The following is a 17,681-nucleotide window of genomic DNA, read 5'->3' as shown; positions in this document are numbered from 1 at the left end:
TCGAGTGAAATTAGTCACAGGGCTCGTGAAAGTTCAGAAATGCCTTTGTTCGAAACCTTACCAGCTGCAATCCCGCTAAACAAATTTCATGGAAAACACTCACTGGCGTCTATAAAACACAAAAGTCAGAAGCATGGTGGAGTATTATCAAATGTAAGCCAAACGGAATCGAGTAGGGCAAATGCAGCTGGACCACCGCACATTATAGTAACAATACCAAAGCCTAAGCAATCAAAAGGCAAACAGCGTGAAACTACTACACACAATAGAAAGACTGCCACTTCTACAGTTTCTACATCTGCACCTGCATTTGCACCAAAGTATACTTCTTATTTTTTTTTTTGCTATTAAAAAAAACCTATCACTAATTATATTTTGATTGCCACTGCCGCCACCACTAACAACAGTAGTAATCATACTCACAATAATAATGTACCTGTTCCATCTGAACCTGTCACCACTACCATCACCAATTCTTCTTCTTCTTCGATTGACCCAGAAAAGAGACACAAAGTACCACCATATCTTCCATCTACGGATCAGACTAAGGCCACAAAACACTCGGAACCTACTCTAGACCCACAACATACTAAGCAACACACAACCGAGGAGTACAGGAGACTTGTGAGTCAACTCAAGGCAGCTCGTCAAGAAGTCTATAACTTGCGAAAATTCCGAAAGACTACTGCACAGGTTTTTTCCAAACTAAATGTCCCTCCGGCTGGTGGAGTCTCGCCTTCTGAAGACACAATTGAACGCTATATGACTGAACTGAATGGTGTTTTGGAACGCACAAGAGGTGTGACTGACTATGAACGCGCGAAACTTGAACACCAAGTGGATATGATGCTGACAAGGCATTGATTATTATGACTATGGTTATGATTCTTTTTTTATTTTATTTTGTTTTATTTTTCTATTGTACACGATTCATTCACACTATCTAGCACACACACGCACACATATATATGTATAATAAAGTAACCTTGTTGATTTAATTAAACAAACCTAAAAAAAAAAGAATTACGACATTGAGTACAATATCAGCATTAACATAGATCTCAAGAAGTTGGATCTAAATTACTTTTTTGCTTTACTTTTGGTGTTTAGAAATCACAAAAGCAATATATCCCAACTCTTTTTTAACTCACAAACAGAACCCTATTTGTATTTATGATAATCATCCTTTTTTCTCTCTCCACACGCACATCATTTGGCCTACTTATTGGTTTGAAGTTTGTTGCCAAATGTAAAAGGATCTCCTTTACGAAGTTTAGATTTTACACTAGGCATGGTGTAGCATTTTCTCAGCGTAGATCGTTTAGATCGACCGATTTCTTGAGTACATATATCAAGTGTTCCTGGACTGTCAGCAAAAAATTCAGTTGGCTCGTCAACTTTTTGATGCTGGTCTTCCTGAGTTGGAGAGTCACATATAGGGACTTGGGTGTCGATGTTTTGGGTATCGTGCTTTTTTTGTTTGCATTGACACTGGCACTGACAGTTACTAGGGCGAATTAATTCTCTTTTCAATGAATCTTTTGTTGTTGTGGTTTCTGTAGGTGTAGGTGTAGGTGTAGGTGTATTTTGTTTTAGATGAATTAAACTAATCCGAAGGGAAATATTTTCATGGCGCAAATCACGTAATTCCTTTGAAAGAGTCTGTATTTTGAGAGCATAGGCGATGTTGAATTGAACAAGTTCGTGATTTTGTTGATGATGGCGCTGCTTAAAGGCATCTAATTCCTTTCGCGCCTTGTCCACCTCAACACAATTAATGTCAATGCTCATTGGTTGATGTGTGTTAGATGAAGACAATTGAAAAGAGTAGATTTGGGACTTGTATATTTATATATATGTGTGTTTATTCATTTTTTTAAAAGCAATCTTTTTCCTTTAAGAAAAAAAATATTACAAACCTTTTATTCATTAAGTTGTTTTGATTCGTAAAAGGCTAATTAATAATGTAAATCAACTTGATGATTTGTATTGTTCAAATAAATAAATAATCCTAGTATGCAATTCAGCAACAGTGAAATATATGTGCATATTGGATATTTAATATCCGCTACTTTTACAAACAAGTCATGTATTGAGTGGCTGAGTGGGTGATTTTTTTTTCTGTTCTACTTGTCAAATCTAAAATGGTATAGAAAAAGAAATGGAGAGAGAAAATGATAGGGGTTGCAAGTTTTTTTTTTAGCCTCACAAACTCCACTTCCTTTTTTTTCTTTCTTTCTTCTACCCTCCTCTCCTAATCTCTATTAATCGATGCATATTGAACGTTGTTACTTCTGCTCCGGGCCTTGTTACCCTGGCCATGGCACTATGTTTGTCCGTAACGACAGCAAGGTAATTACATTGATCTCACTAGATCCGCTTTTATTTGTATTATTTTATATGGGCATCATATACAATTTGTACAATTTGTTATATACATTTCAAGATCATTATAACAAAAACTATATTCTTATACATTTATACAAACATCAAACTCATCACAATTGTAAACTGTAATCGATCTAGACCTTCAGATTCTGTCGTTCCAAGTGCCACAAGAACTTTAAGATGAAGCGTAACCCCCGTAAGGTCCGCTGGACCAAGGCCTTCCGTAAGGCTAGTGGCAAGGAGATGGTCATCGTAAGTGTGATTCTTAGTGATCGCTTTGTGTTTTTATAAAAACAGAGAGAATCAGTAAATGAATGAATGAATGTGAAAGATTTGCTGGCAACCAAAACATTAAACTCATAAATATATCTTTACATTTATAGGATTCTACCTTTGAGTTCGAGAAGCGTCGCAATGTACCTGTCCGTTACGATCGTAACTTGATGGCCACTACCATCAAGGCCATGAAGCGTGTCCAGGAGATTCGTGTTAAGCGTGAACGTGCATTCTACAAGACTCGCATGGCTGACAACAAGGAGAAGGACAGAGCAGAGGATGTCCGTGTTGTACAGCAGAATATTGAATTGGCTCCTTTGGATGCCAAGAAGCGTATCCAGGCCATGAAGCTCAGCGAGAAGAACACCGAGAAGATGGAGATGGACGAGTAGAAGAACTCTATATACATACACATACATACACATTGATATATATTTATATATATATTATATATATAAAAAGGAAGGAAGGATATTTCACACACACAAAAAAAAAGCCAAAGCAAGAAACACTCGCAATCACCTCATTCACCAACTCTCACCCAAATTTCACCCGCCCACCCAACCTACTTACTCACTCACTCATACATCCGTTTTCTTCCTTTTACTTTATAAAGAGATAAAGAAAGAAAATGAAGGAGAGATAAGCCAATTTTTTTTACCGACAGCATTAAAGAATAAAAAAAAATAGTACAACAAAATAGGAAGAAGATGAGAAACATATTTGCATATTTATATATATGGATATTTATTTGGGTATTAGTTTCTTTTTTTAGAAAGTTACAGAAGTGTTTGCTGCATTAATTATACTTACATATTTGAAGAGAAAGAAGTTTAGTTTACTTGGACCTGAAAAATGATGAGTAGTGTTCCTGCGTGCTAAATGAATTGAATTGAATTGAATTGAATTGGATCTATATATATATTCTATTATTATTTTTGGGATCTTTACTGCTTTGTTTTCGTGACTGCGTTTTGTAGCTATGGGTTTTTATTGAGTTTTTATTTTATTTTTCAAGTTCAGGAATGCAAGTTTATTTAGACCCTTTATTGCATTTATATTTCTTTCGAATATGATTCGGCTATAGTTTTAGACCATGTACAGGAGAGTGTGGGGGGCTTTAGGCTTTTGTAGATATCATTTTGGATTATCCAATTCCTGGATTTGTGTATGTGTGTTGTGTGTCTGGATCATACTTAATTGCTATGGTTTTCACGGTTGTGAGTTGATAAACCTGTAAACAGCTACAAGCATTATCCACATAGTATAGAATATTTGAAAGTTAAAAGCAATTTTAATATGATTGCTGTAAACAATATAGGATATTTAACGTTTATCTTGTAGGTTGAAAATATATATATATCTATATAAATCTAAAGAAAGGTAGTTTTTTATTGAACCAACCAATAGTTTGATTTCCTGTAATAAATAAATAGATGAAACTCTGAATAAAGTTGTTCTTGGCTTATGTTGTAGAAATTTTCGTCTCATTGTCTTCCTTTTATACTCTCTAACCTACTGATGTACCAAAAAACAAAACACTTTGATTTCTTCTACACGTCTTCTTTGACTTTCTCGCCCAGTTCGGCATGAGCTACAAAAAAAATCAAAATCAAAATCAAAAGAAGAAAAGTTAAATATAATATTTACTTGGGGATACCCAAGAAGAGGGGATTACAGTTCCCGGTAACATTATTTACAAAATAGTACCTAATAATTGTGTTAGATATCTTTTATAAAATAACCTTTTGGTTTTTCGTAGAGATCAAGTGGTCCGGATCTCATTTGGTTCTGAAGTACATATATCTTATGAATTAGTCTGAGTCACTTCGTAGATAAGGTAGGCTATAAAGACCAAAAAAAAAACGTCAACTAGTTCTATAACTCTACAATGCTAACAAGAACAATAAAAGACTAAAGATAAGATATAAAGATATTCTGTCTCGCATCTGCAATAGAAAGTAAGCAACTAACCGACGAACCGACGAACCAAAAGCAAATACGATGATTTCTTTTTGTAGTACATGATATAAATGATGTAGGGCTTTTGTGATATATATTTACCTTTAGATTCATTTGTCTGGTTCTTTAATATATGCATAGCCTCACAAAGGTCTCTAAGCGTTTCATCGACAATTTGGGTTTGTTAAAATGAAAGGTGGAGACCAATTAACTGTCTTTTCTATTCATTTGTTTGTTTTATTTCTTTAAAAAACAAAAGATAGAGAAATTATTCTCCCAAAAAAGTGTTGTTTTGCTGCCACAAACTTTTCTTGTTGGATCTTTGTTCTACTAAACTTAAAGTCAAAATAGGTGGATTGTACTATAGGAAGTGGCAGGTATTAACATTCCGCCGCTTTCCAAGAAAAAACGAACAGGCTTTGAGTTACACATGCGTTGACAAACTTTGTTTTCAACAGGAACAAGGGAACGGTATTTCCGATTGGCGATAGACCTCTTTAAATTCCATCTATTTTTATTTTTGAACGCGGGCACAAGCTTTTATTTATTTATTTATTTATTTATTTTTTTAAAAAAAAGAGATATTTTTGTTATTCTTTATTATCTATTGATGGTTATACTATTCCGGCTCCAAAAGAGCCAACAATCCTTTTTTTAATTGCAATGGTGTGGCACTGTATCATGACCTTTCATATCTATCGGACAGCTCTTTAAAACACAAACACGTTATAAAATAAACAATTTAAGAATTGAATTTGCACAGAATTTTTACCTGTGCTTTTATTGACATTCATTGTTCAAATTTTGATTTACTTTTATACTCTTTATACCCTGTGAGTTTTTATTGTCTTTATAGAAGTATCAGAACAGCTTAAACTTTGTATATCAATTAGGTGGCAACCAAGCATGACTCATCTTGATTTGTCCAATTCTATACACTAATAAATCTAAAAGAGAAAAAGAGCAGACAAACTTTGTTGTAGATATCAACAGCACCACCACCAGTGACAATGGAGTGTAATAAACATTAGAAATTAAATGCGTACAATGCTTTACTATTTTATCTTCTTGCTGAATTTGACTGCCGATTTCCTTTACTCAAACTGTATGTTACAAAAGATCAAATGGTGTAGCACACAGTTAACATAATCTAAAATAGCAGTAATATAAGTGCATTATGAGCATCTTGATTGGATACACTTTTGAATATCTGTATTTTATTAATGTATGAAATATATTTAATGTTTTACTACAGAATAATATCACAAGCACATACACACACACACACACATACACATATATATATATATCTGTATCAAATATAGCTATCTTTTAATGGTTTGACAGTTAAAGAATATGAATGAGCTTCTTACGTATGTACATATTCATGCATGTGGGTATATAAATATATAAGTGTGTGTGTGGGATTTTAATGTGGACTACTCAAATAGATTGACCTATATATCCCAATTCATAGTGTAATTCATCGTACACGAATTGGTATTCTGGATACATAATATATTAAAATGTCAAAGGACTATTGTAATTTTGATATCTATCTATATATCTATCTATATATCTATATACATAAGGGCACATTACACTTTATGTATTGAGTGCTGTGTAATTTCTACGACAAATTATCCTTATTAGAAAACATACGCACGCTTGCGGAAATGATATCTGTTCTGTAGATCTATATTATGTATTTGTGGTAATGTAATGTTGGTGGCAATAGATATTCCCTTCTGCCATACTAATCATCTTCGATTGCGGCATAGTCTTGGTATATGATTAGGTTGATTACCGTACGGTAAGCACGGCCACCGTATATTGATGTAAGTTGTACACTTCTAAAGACCGGCTTTCTACTCCCAGCTTCCTTCATTGGTGGATTTTACTGAACAGGTGAATTCCGCTATATATATATTCATTTTTTTTTATTGTTATTATCCCGAAGCAATATTACCTTTTTTTCTATATAAAACATTAGAAATCTACGTATTTGAGGAATAAGTAATTTAATACGTATAAAGTAGCATGCCATTTAAACTGAATAGATTTAATTTGATATACGGTAAAAAATTAACCACAGGCAATCTCTATAGGGAAAGAAAAAAATTAGCACACGACTTTTTTCATTAGGTCGGCAACGGCATTTATTATCCCGCTCAAAGTGGCCAAATAAGAAAATACAAGTGCAAAAAAAAATGATAAAAAAAATGTGTTCAGATATGTCACAAGCAACGTGCGCGTACTTGTGTACTTGTGTGTGTGTGTGTATAAAGGACGATTAAACATTACAAAAAGGTCCTTTTAAAAAGCATCTTTCTTCATCTCTGTCCTTCTATCATTTCTATATTTTTCTTGCAACGTATCCAGGCCTATTTGTCTCTGATTTGTTACTAAGAGATGGAAGAGAAATACGATATGGGCTCGGTGCCACTAAATCAAAGAAAGAATTATGCCGGCCAATACTCCTACTCCAACTCAGTGGATACTATTATCGATAACGCTGTGGGCTCCCAAGGAAACTATGGAGAGACTGAAGTGAATACAGTAAACATTGAAGGTATATAAACATAAATGCATAAATAAGAATACACACATTCATACAACTATATATATGTTTATATATTAACCGTATAATTTGTAGGTGCTATCGATGAATATGAGACCCTTAAACGCGAATTAACTACACTCAGTCGCAAAGCAACCAATTCCAGTAAATTAGAAGAAGGCAATGCACCAGCAGACGATTTCAACTTAGATGATTTCTTACATGGTGTTTCCTCGGATTCATCCAAGGCTGGCCACACTAAAAAGCATATTGGTGTTTCCTGGAAAAATCTTACTGTGAAGGTAAATTGATTATCTTTACAGAAAACACCATCCTGATTATACATATACACTTTATATTTATATATACTTTTGGCTTTCTTTTTTTAAAAAAATTAACTAGGGTGTTGCTGCTGAAGCCCATACCATTTCAACTGTCGCAAGTCTCCCGTTGTCTATATTCAAAATGATGAAACTGCTCATAAAAAAACAAGACGTTCCTCAAAAGACCATTCTCCGCAACAGTACCGGTTTCTGTAAAGACGGTCAGATGCTGCTCGTCCTTGGGCGCCCGGGAGCTGGTTGTACCACCCTTCTCAAGATCATATCTAATATGCGTGGGTCCTATACAAGCATTGAAGGCGACTTATCATACGGAGGTATTGACCCTAAGACATTTGCGACACATTATCGTGGTCAAGTATGCTACAACGAAGAAGAAGATCAACACTATCCCACTCTCACTGCCAAGCAGACTCTTCAATTTGCTTTACGAACAAAGACTCCCGGATCTCGACTTCCTGACGAAACTAGACATGACTTTGTGAACCGTGTTCTTTACATGCTCGGAAACATGCTCGGTCTGACCAAGCAGATGGACACCATGGTCGGTAATGCCTTCGTCCGTGGTCTCTCTGGTGGAGAGCGTAAGCGTCTCTCGATTGCAGAGCAAATGACAACATCTAGTTCAATCAATTGCTGGGATTGCTCCACTCGTGGTCTCGATGCCGCATCTGCTCTCGATTTCGTTCGTTCTCTTCGTATCATGACGGATATTCTCAAAAAAACTACCGTGGCAACTCTTTACCAAGCCTCCAACAGTATCTTTACCCTATTTGATAACGTCATTCTTCTTGACGAGGGCTATTGCCTTTACTTTGGACCTGTTAGCAAAGCCAAGCCCTACTTTGAAAAAATGGGTTTCTTTTGTCCTCTTCGCAAATCCACACCAGACTTTTTGACCGGTATCTGTAATCCATTGGAGAGAGAGTTTCAACCTGGATACGAAAACAGAGTTCCACAGTTTGCACATGAATTCCAAGAAATTTATTTGGCATCTGACATTTACAAATCGATGATGAACGATTTAGAAGACTATGAGAGTACATTTAAGGCTGGCAACCAGGCAGATAATTTCAAACAGGCAATGAACGAAGAACATCAGAAACGCGCTCCATCAAAAGAACCTTATATTGCATCATTTTACCAGCAAGTCAGAGCTCTTCTGATCCGCCAATACTATTTACTTATCAAAGATAAACCAGCACTTATTTCTCGCTACGGTACAATTCTTATTCAGTCTCTTATCACATCGTCTTGCTTCTACAACCTTCCCTTAACTGGTATCGGTGCCTTCTCTCGTGGAGGTGCCCTTTTCTTTGCTATCCTCTTCAACGCCTTTATTTCTCAAAGTGAACTTGTGAATTTCCTAATGGGCAGACCTGTTTTGGAAAAACATAAGCAATATGCTCTTTTTCATCCGTCTGCATTTTATGTCGCCCAGATGGTTATGGATGTTCCCTATGCTCTTGCTCAAGGTAAGCAAAAAAAAAGAAGAAGAAAAGAAAGAGTCTAATAACATTATTTGTTTGTTCTTATTATCATATAGTCGCTTTATACGCTGTGTGCTCTTACTTTATGTCTGGCTTTAACTTGACGGCTGGAAAGTTCTTTACTTTCTTCATCATTTTATTCTTCATCAATATGTCTATGAATGGACTGTTCCGTCTGTTTGGAGCCTTGACTAGTAGTTTCTTTGTTGCCACTCAGGTTTCTAGTGTACTTTTGGTCTCCGTGGTCTCTTACGTTGGTTATAGTAAGTAAACAAATGCATGCTTATATATACTGTAAGTTTTGAAGGCTCAACAATCTTTAATTGAATAGATATTCCATATCCAAAAATGCACCCTTGGCTTTACTGGATTTACTGGGTTAACCCAATTTCTTATGCATACAAGGCTCTATTGATTAATGAAATGAACGGACAAGAATATACATGTGATGCTCCTGGAAACTCAGTTCCTTATGGGCCTGGATATGATAACTGGGACTACAAGATCTGTACCATGGCTGGAGGTGTTCCTGGCGAAAGTTTTGTCAAGGGTGAAGCTTATCTTCTCCAGGGTCTGACATACAAAGTCTCGGAAGCCTGGGCACCTGATTTTATCGTCGTTGTCGCTTATTTCTTGGTGTTTTCTGCAATGTGTGCTCTTGCTATGGAATACGTTGACTCTAGCAATGGTGGAAATACTATCAAATTCTACGTCCCCGGAAAGGCTCCAAAGCCCCGTACTGATGAGGAAGAAAACGAGCGTCGCAAACGTCTCGCCCAGATCACCGATGAAATGGACAGCATCTCCACTGGTACTACTTTCTCGTGGCAGAATGTCAATTACACTGTTCCTGTCAAGGGCGGTAACCTTCAGCTTCTCACTGGTATCAACGGTATCGTTAGACCCGGCCATCTCACTGCTCTTATGGGATCTTCTGGTGCAGGAAAGACCACTCTCTTGGATGTTCTCGCTCTTCGTAAGACTACTGGTGTTGTTGAAGGAGAAGTCTATCTCAATGGTGAAGCTCTCATGAGTGATTTCGAGCGTATTACTGGCTACTGTGAACAAATGGATATTCATCAGCCAGCTGTGACAGTCCGCGAAGCTCTTCGTTTCTCTGCCTATCTCCGCCAAGATGAATCTGTACCTAGATCCGAAAAAGATGAATATGTCGAGAAGATTATCCAATTACTTGAGATGGAAGATATTTCGGATGCTCAGATTGGTATGGTTGACCAAGGTGTTGGTATCTCTGTCGAAGAACGCAAGCGTCTTACAATTGGTATGGAATTGGTCGGTAAACCAAAGCTACTGTTCTTGGATGAGCCTACTTCCGGTCTCGATGCCCAAAGTTCGTTCAATATTATTCGTTTCATTCGCAAGCTCGCTGATGCTGGCTGGCCCGTTCTTTGCACAATCCATCAACCTTCGGCAATTCTCTTTAGCCATTTCGATCACCTACTGCTGCTTGTCCGTGGTGGAAAGACCGCTTATTATGGTGAAATCGGTCCTGATGCTCGCATAATGATCGACTACTTTGAATCTAATGGCGGTCCTTCCTGTCATCCTGAATCCAATCCTGCCGAGTACATTCTCGAGGTTGTTGGTGCTGGTACTTCTGGAAAGGCTTCCCGTGACTGGGCTGAAATCTGGGCCGGATCCAAGGAATCTAACGCACTTGATGCTGAACTTGCAGAAATCAGAAACGCGGCTGACAAGCACCCTACCCGCAAGCCTCGCACATATGCCTCTTCTTACTGGAATCAATTCAAGCTGGTACTCGGCAGAATGAACCTGGCTTACTGGCGCTCACCCGATTATAACTTTGGACGTTTCTTGAATATTGTCGTTACTGCTTTGATCAACGGATTTACCTACTGGAAACTTGGATCCTCTTCTTCTGACCTGCAATACAAGATCTTCGCTTTATTCAGTACCTTTATTATGGCCATGACTCTTATTATTCTTGCTCAGCCTAAGTTTATGACCGAGCGATTGTTCTTCCGTCGTGAATATGCCTCCCGCTACTATAGTTGGTTCCCATGGACTGTTTCTACCATATTGGTAGAGATTCCTTATATACTGGTCTTTGCAGCCTTCTTTATGTTCTGTTTCTACTGGACTGCTGGAATGAACCCAAGCTCTGAAGCCTGCGGATATTTCTATATCATTTTCATTTTCATTGTTCTCTGGGCCGTCTCACTTGGTTTTGTGATTGCTGCCGTTTCTGAGCTCCCGACTATGGCGGCTGTTATCAATCCTTTGGTTATTTCTTTGCTGATTCTTTTCTGTGGTCTGATGCAGCCCGAGACTTCGATGCCTACGTTTTGGAGAAAATGGATGTACTGGATCGATCCATTCCACTACTACATTGAAGGTCTGGCAGTAAATGAACTCGAGGATATCAAGGTTGTATGTACAGACAACGATCTTCTCAAGTTCTCTCCTCCGCCCAATCAGACATGTGGCGAGTACATGACCAACTATTTCTCCTATGGTGGATTTGGATACGTCGCCAACCCAGACGCTGTGCAACCCGAACTGTGCGGATACTGCTCTTACAATTCTGGCCCAGAATATTACAATGGCGTTTATGGCTGGGATGCAGGAAACAAGTGGCGTAACCTTGGTGTTCTTGCTGCTTTTGCTGCCTTTAATGTTATCGTTTTCCATATTTTGGTTTTCTGGAACCGAAAGGGCAGACGATAAAAAGAATAGAATAATCACTGTTTTTTTTTTAATATTTTTATATTTTTTCTAAATTATTGCCACTCTATTGTACTTCTTTATTTTTTATTATTGTGTTGTATAATCTACATATACCACATATGCTCTTCTTTCAATTCTATCCACATAACCTCTTTACTTTACTTTATTTTATTGTATTGCATTGTTTAAGTTGGTTTGTATTTTTTTTATTAATAAGACATCTTTCTTTCCTAATAAATCATTTTTTTATTAAGATACATATACATAATAGAGGTAATTACAACTACCAAAACTGTTTCTGTATCATTCTCACACTGGAAATAAATCATAAAAATACACAGGATTTGCGGATTAATAGAAGGCGAGCCAATAATCTCAAGAGAAAAAATTGAACTTTCACAAGTATTTAGCATTTAGTATATTGGTGTATATATGAGTGTGTTGCCATTTGACTCATGTACTTTGTAATAGGTATACTTTTAGAAAATGTAAATTTCTGATAAAATATGCCTTTAACAAGACGGTTTTAGACTATCAATTGCTTAGGGAAATAGCAGTAAAGAAAGTATATCTAAAAATATAAACAATATGTACGCAAAAACACATAGACATTTGTGTATAATAATCTTTATTTTCCCTCACCCACTACAAGCTATTTTTAATATAAACCTCCATACTCTCTCCACTTATTGTTTCTTTAAACAAGCAAGCATAAATCCCTTACTATTATTCTCTCCCCTTGCAGTGATACGATATGCTTATTTTTTCATCTTCCTTCCTCCTCTTCTTCTTCCTCGTATTTTGCTATATATATATATATAATCTTAAAGATGTTCTCACAATATTTAATGAATAAAGTAAAGCCCCCTCCCCTTCTTTAACCATTTTCAGTTGTAATTCCATATTTATTCGAAAGGGTATTTTATATACTCAAAGCAAATAGAGAGAGAGAACTTATCCCTATTGTCCTTTTTTCTTTATTTATTCCCTGGAGTTCAAAGCAAGAATTTATCAGCTTGAATGCTGGATTTCTAGAATGCTTTGCATTTGATATTTAGAATTTGGGAATGTATCAAGTTGAGTTCAGCATTCAAGAAAGGCATTTATTTCTTGCTTAGAAAAGAAGGGAAAGGACTAATAAAGTAGTTTTTTTAAGAAATAAAGACATTTTGTAAATTTTGGCTAGCAATAATATATTACTGGCTACAAAGAGAGATAGATAAATAGATATATATGTATATAATACTGCTTTTTAACCTACAATTCTTTAGGATTTCATATAATAAAAACACTGGGAGCTACACCATTACTATCTATGCTTCTACTATACATATTCTTTGTCTAGTTATTTGTGTGGCTCTCCGTATGTCTATCTATCTATATGCTCAAATACCTAACTAGCTGGTCATTTGCTTATTCTTCTACGTATGTGTTTGATTAAGGCAAAAGAGAAAAATCGACAAATTTACTACTGATGATAAACTACAATTTTCTAAAAGAAACACCCAAGAAAATAGTGGTAAAAAATAATTTCACCTAGAACTTCTCTACATATCCCTGTTTTGCTTCTTCTTCTTTTGCTCAGTCTATTTTATTATGTCAATAAGAAGAGAGGGATATGAGAATATGACACATCCCTTGTTGCAAGAACATGTGCGCCAAGAAGAAGCAGAAGCAGAAAATGAAGACGACAACAACGAAAAAGGGCGGATTAATTGATGTGCTTTCTTTCTTTCTCGTGCTAATAAAAAAAAAGAATTAGAAAAGCTCAGTTAAGGAGAATTGGTTTGATTTTATTATAGTTACTATTGTTATTAAATATTGATTTATATGTATATGTGGGTGTATTTATCAAAATTCATTATTACGTTTAATCTCCTTTATAATTGAAACAAGGGCCTTATTTTGTGTCAAATATATATCAAAGTTTGTATTACTTGACTAGTAAAACACAGGCATATCACAAGAACATCAGTAACTAACTTGACCTAAGCTGTAATTATTATTTCTTGAGAGTAAAATGATGACCAATGTTTAAGCGAATTGGTAAAGATATGCCCTTCTATATTGAAATCTATTATAGCTCACATTAGGAGAAAGTAAAAGAGCATGAAGAGCATGAGAAGCATGAAGAACGACAGAAAATAGTAATAATAATGTAAGAAAAAAAAACGAAAGAAAGAAAGAAAGAGGAGCTGTGAGCCAATGGTATTGTCTTGATCTTGAACCTTGAACCTTTTAACTGACAACTCAATAATAATAATAATATTAGATAATTAATAGTATAAGACCCTGTAACCTTGAGTAGTTACAACACAAATATTAGCTTCTTTTGGCTCCATTACTTCCCCCCTTTGCCCCTTTATTTTTCTTTTTCTTTTTTCTTAATATTTCCTTTTCATAGCAACTGATTCATTCCGCTGTCATCGGCAGAATCAGTTGTTGCTTTTAAAACTGGTCCTTTACCAGCATACAGACTCTGATTTTTAAATGTGTAGTCTATGTACATATTGTATATACATTTTATCTATTGGTGCGTTTCTTTTTTGTTTCGTTTTGTGAACAAAATAAAGTAAAATAAAATAATAAACCCCCCTCCTTTACACCTTCATCTTCACCTCCACCTCCACCTCGACTTTTACTTCCCAAGTAAGATCCAATAAAAAGATGTGTATTCATAAGAATTTGTGACTAAGATATTATATAATATTGATGTTTATACACAATATACATATATGTGTATAAAACAGTTGTCCTAAAATGAGAAAGGGTCCTGCATATTAAACCGATCAAAATACATTTGCTTTTTTTTAGTGATTAAGGAGAAGTTCAAAGAGCATTACATATTGACATAGAGTAAATCGTTTACTAAAGCACACAATATAGGAAGACGATCGATTTTGTGATACAACAACCATTTAAACCTTATCGAATTTACTATGCCAGCCTACTTTTGTTGTGGCGGATCAGAATCACATTTAGTTAACAAGGAGATCGCGATTTTATTACACGGTCATCGCGAGAGAACAAAACGATTGATAAATACTCACATAAATGGCCCCCTCAATTTCTGTACTGTCGATGCCCTTGTTTTTTTTTACTTCTTTTTTTGGACCGACCCTATCTTTTAAGGACACATTTGATACACATGTATAAGAGCAACGGCTCGAAACTAATTATTAGCGCGCTCTTTACTCCTACAAAAGAATCAGTACACCAAAAAATAAGTTCTTTTTTTTTTAAAAAAAAAGCAAGGATTATATAAAGAAGTTTCAAATGCCAAAAAAATACCTCTTTGGGTGGGATACAGCATTCGCAAGATGGTTCGGTGGTGCAAAATCAGAAATTAACGATGTTCATCTTGGTGAGTCTCTCTTCCGTTTAATTTCATTCCACTTTATAGAATCCGTGCTATTATTTTAATTTCTATTGTGTTTCTTTGTATATTTATTGATTCATTTACTGTATGAATTATTAATATCAATTGATATTTCTATTTCTATTTTGTTCTGTGCCTACAGATCACATTTTGACAGGAAGTACATGCTCTCCTATATCTTTACAAGATTTTCGAGCATTTCTCCAATTGAAAGAACACACGGCCGAAAATCTCGACTTTTATTATTGGTACATTGGTTACTGTGAACGATTCAAGCAACTTTCGGATGAAGACAAGGCAATGTCACCGCCACCTACAGAAAAGCCTCATCCAAAGAATACAAAACAATTGCCTGCCATGGAAGAAAAGCAAACCAAGTGTAGCATGTTTGGTGAGCTAGATGGAAATAACCCAGAGAACCTGTCGTCCTTTGTCACTGCTCCCGGAGCAGAAAAGCAACCGTTCAGAGATGAAGTCAATACTGTCCTGCGAACATTCTTTCACCCAGACTCCTTTAAAGAGCTGAACGTTATTGGTTATCAGAACAGATACACAGTCTACTGGGGTACCCGAACCACAAATCCAGAAGTTTTTGAGGAAGCTCATCAGCATATTCGACAATTAATGGAGAAGTCAAGCCTAAAGAACTTTGTTCATCATGCAGTACAGAATATTCGCTACAGCTGGATTATGCTCCATTATATTGGTACCTTTGTCAACTTTATGCATGTTGTTTCAGTATTCTACTATACATACACCCACCATATGTGTCGGTGGTATCGAATACCCATCTTCCCATTCACATTTCTCTTTCTCATGTCTCTGCTGTCCGGTCGGTCTGGGTTCTGCACAATTCGGGGATCAATGAAATTTAGACAGACACCTTTGTATGAGCTAGACCTTCGACGGTCAGATGGCATGAAGAAAGCTGACATTGAGAGTATTTCTGACCTGACATCTATTATTGACTCTAATGTGATCCGAAAACAACGGGTAAGGTCTTCTGTGTTTCAAGAATACCACACTACTTATTGTTGCAGGACTAACATATTGGTATTAATACTATCCTCTGTAGACAATGATTTTTCACATCTGGACATCTTCACTCCTATTAGCAATATGTACTACTATCCCTGCTCTGGTTATAACAAATGAAAATGATCCACTGCCACCACCACTACCACAAGCCTAGATTAGACTAAGCTAAAGTAAATCAGACCAGACCAGACCAGACCAGACCAGACCAGGCCAGACTAGACCAGAGACCCTTTGATATCTTGTCTTGACTTGATTTTACTACCATTTTTTTTATTGAAATCTCCTTTCAAAAAGAATGTTCGAGCTCACACACCCATTCATCTTTATATTTATACTCACTCATAAAGCCATAAACCCAATCATCCAACATTATTATTCTCCTTCATTTCTTCTTCTCTTAATACCATTTAACCTCACAATAACTAGTACTTTTCTAATAAATATATATATAAAAATTAACACATAATATAACAGTGCATTGCATTGTATTGCGCTACGTTGCATTATGCTGCATTTATCCGAGAGCTTATTCTGCATGCACTTTCATTTTATTTCTGTAGGTAATCTACGAAAATCACAGTGAGATAGTGTATGCACCGCGCACAACGCACAGCACACACACATATATATATATGTGTGTGCATGTGTATGTGTATATATACGAAGTTATTGTATCTACAGAAGAAAGGCTGGGCAGGGTACTCTTTCTGAGTGTAATCAAAATCCAAAAACCAGAGAAGAGGGAAGAAACATTGGTAATGGTGCTTGAGAACAAACTGTTAATACTATTAATTTGATTCCTTGTTTATCCATGGGGTCAATTAGGATTCTTTGGAAGCTCAATAGTCTTATGCTCCAAAGTTGGAAGAGAAAAATAAAAAAAAAGGTTACATATATGACTTAATAATAAGAAAGTTAGTTTATCAGATGGGGGGGGGGTTATCAAAAGGAAAGTAAAGAGATAAAAAAAAATAAGCCTAGTTGTATCTTGTTTTGCTAGAAGAAGATTCTATTATTACTATTACTTTACTATAGGTGAGATAGGTCATGGAATCTAACCAAATACAACCCCACCAATAATTCATTCTATCATGTTCTGTTAAGCGATAATATATACATATATGTAATTATATTTGAAGGCGTACTTGTGATTTTGAGCTATCAAAAGCTTGCATTCAAAACGATCTATTTACATGGAAAGAGTGTCCTTCTTCAAAGAAAAAAGTCAAGGCACATACTTGTATTAAATACCTTTTGATATTAAATACGAGTGGCGTAAATGTTGTAGCGTTGATTGCTTGTAAAAATGAGTCAATAACCCCATCCTACAATTCACTAATGAAACTCGTCTCTCTTTTTATCTACCTTTATTTCTTCCTCCTATCTCTCTTCTTATATATAATTGATAGAAATCAAATTGATGAAGGATATATATACACACATAAAACATAGTCCTAAATAAATGGCTTTGCACTTTTTCTTCTATTCACGCCTTTCTTTAACACCTGTATTACTTGAACATAAACAATTTTAACATA

The 17,681-nt window shown here is 35.8% G+C and overlaps 7 protein-coding genes across 7 annotated transcripts in view; 4 read left to right on the top strand and 3 right to left on the bottom strand.

The window, feature by feature from the left end:
• The window catches only part of PHYBLDRAFT_152149 (hypothetical protein), a gene marked incomplete at both ends in the record, with an annotated part of 2,355 nt that extends 1,491 nt beyond the window's left edge, over positions 1-864 (top strand). The window contains 2 exons of the mRNA XM_018432850.1: positions 1-320; positions 408-864. The exon at positions 1-320 is cut by the window's left edge and continues 332 nt beyond it. Coding sequence (XP_018284924.1) covers positions 1-320; positions 408-864 — 777 coding nt within the window. The remainder of the gene's footprint in view (positions 321-407) is intronic.
• Positions 865-1,218: 354 nt separating this feature from the next.
• PHYBLDRAFT_70129 (hypothetical protein) lies at positions 1,219-1,791 on the bottom strand (the record flags this gene model as incomplete). The annotated part of the gene is made up of 1 exon (XM_018442218.1): positions 1,219-1,791. One exon carries the CDS (start codon positions 1,789-1,791, stop codon positions 1,219-1,221), a length of 573 nt encoding a protein of 190 aa, XP_018284923.1.
• A 480-nt stretch (positions 1,792-2,271) lies between these two features.
• PHYBLDRAFT_152147 (hypothetical protein) lies at positions 2,272-3,056 on the top strand (the record flags this gene model as incomplete). The annotated part of the gene is made up of 3 exons (XM_018432849.1): positions 2,272-2,352; positions 2,527-2,640; positions 2,772-3,056. The coding sequence occupies 3 exons, from the start codon at positions 2,272-2,274 to the stop codon at positions 3,054-3,056; spliced, it is 480 nt and encodes a 159-aa protein (XP_018284922.1).
• A 755-nt stretch (positions 3,057-3,811) lies between these two features.
• On the bottom strand, positions 3,812-5,416 carry PHYBLDRAFT_174900 (hypothetical protein; the record flags this gene model as incomplete). The annotated part of the gene is made up of 7 exons (XM_018437366.1): positions 3,812-3,908; positions 4,184-4,258; positions 4,315-4,374; positions 4,639-4,708; positions 4,729-4,781; positions 5,012-5,163; positions 5,399-5,416. The coding sequence occupies 7 exons, from the start codon at positions 5,414-5,416 to the stop codon at positions 3,812-3,814; spliced, it is 525 nt and encodes a 174-aa protein (XP_018284921.1).
• Positions 5,417-7,038: 1,622 nt separating this feature from the next.
• Positions 7,039-11,986, top strand: PHYBLDRAFT_178404 (hypothetical protein; the record flags this gene model as incomplete). Its single annotated transcript, XM_018437984.1, has 5 exons — positions 7,039-7,198; positions 7,283-7,488; positions 7,589-9,002; positions 9,074-9,280; positions 9,349-11,986. 5 exons carry the CDS (start codon positions 7,039-7,041, stop codon positions 11,724-11,726), a joined length of 4,365 nt encoding a protein of 1,454 aa, XP_018284920.1. The 3' UTR covers positions 11,727-11,986.
• Positions 11,987-14,124: 2,138 nt separating this feature from the next.
• PHYBLDRAFT_152145 (hypothetical protein) lies at positions 14,125-14,405 on the bottom strand (the record flags this gene model as incomplete). Its single annotated transcript, XM_018432848.1, has 2 exons — positions 14,125-14,225; positions 14,333-14,405. 2 exons carry the CDS (start codon positions 14,403-14,405, stop codon positions 14,125-14,127), a joined length of 174 nt encoding a protein of 57 aa, XP_018284919.1.
• A 597-nt stretch (positions 14,406-15,002) lies between these two features.
• Positions 15,003-16,297, top strand: PHYBLDRAFT_152144 (hypothetical protein; the record flags this gene model as incomplete). The annotated part of the gene is made up of 3 exons (XM_018432847.1): positions 15,003-15,090; positions 15,248-16,098; positions 16,181-16,297. The coding sequence occupies 3 exons, from the start codon at positions 15,003-15,005 to the stop codon at positions 16,295-16,297; spliced, it is 1,056 nt and encodes a 351-aa protein (XP_018284918.1).
• Between the last annotated feature and the right edge of the window lie 1,384 nt (positions 16,298-17,681).

The sequence above is a fragment of the Phycomyces blakesleeanus genome, assembly GCF_001638985.1.
Source record: "Phycomyces blakesleeanus NRRL 1555(-) unplaced genomic scaffold PHYBLscaffold_33, whole genome shotgun sequence".
NCBI lineage: Eukaryota > Fungi > Mucoromycota > Mucoromycetes > Mucorales > Phycomycetaceae > Phycomyces > Phycomyces blakesleeanus.
Note: the sequence above shows the minus strand (reverse complement) of the source record. Positions and strands in the feature narration are given on the sequence as shown.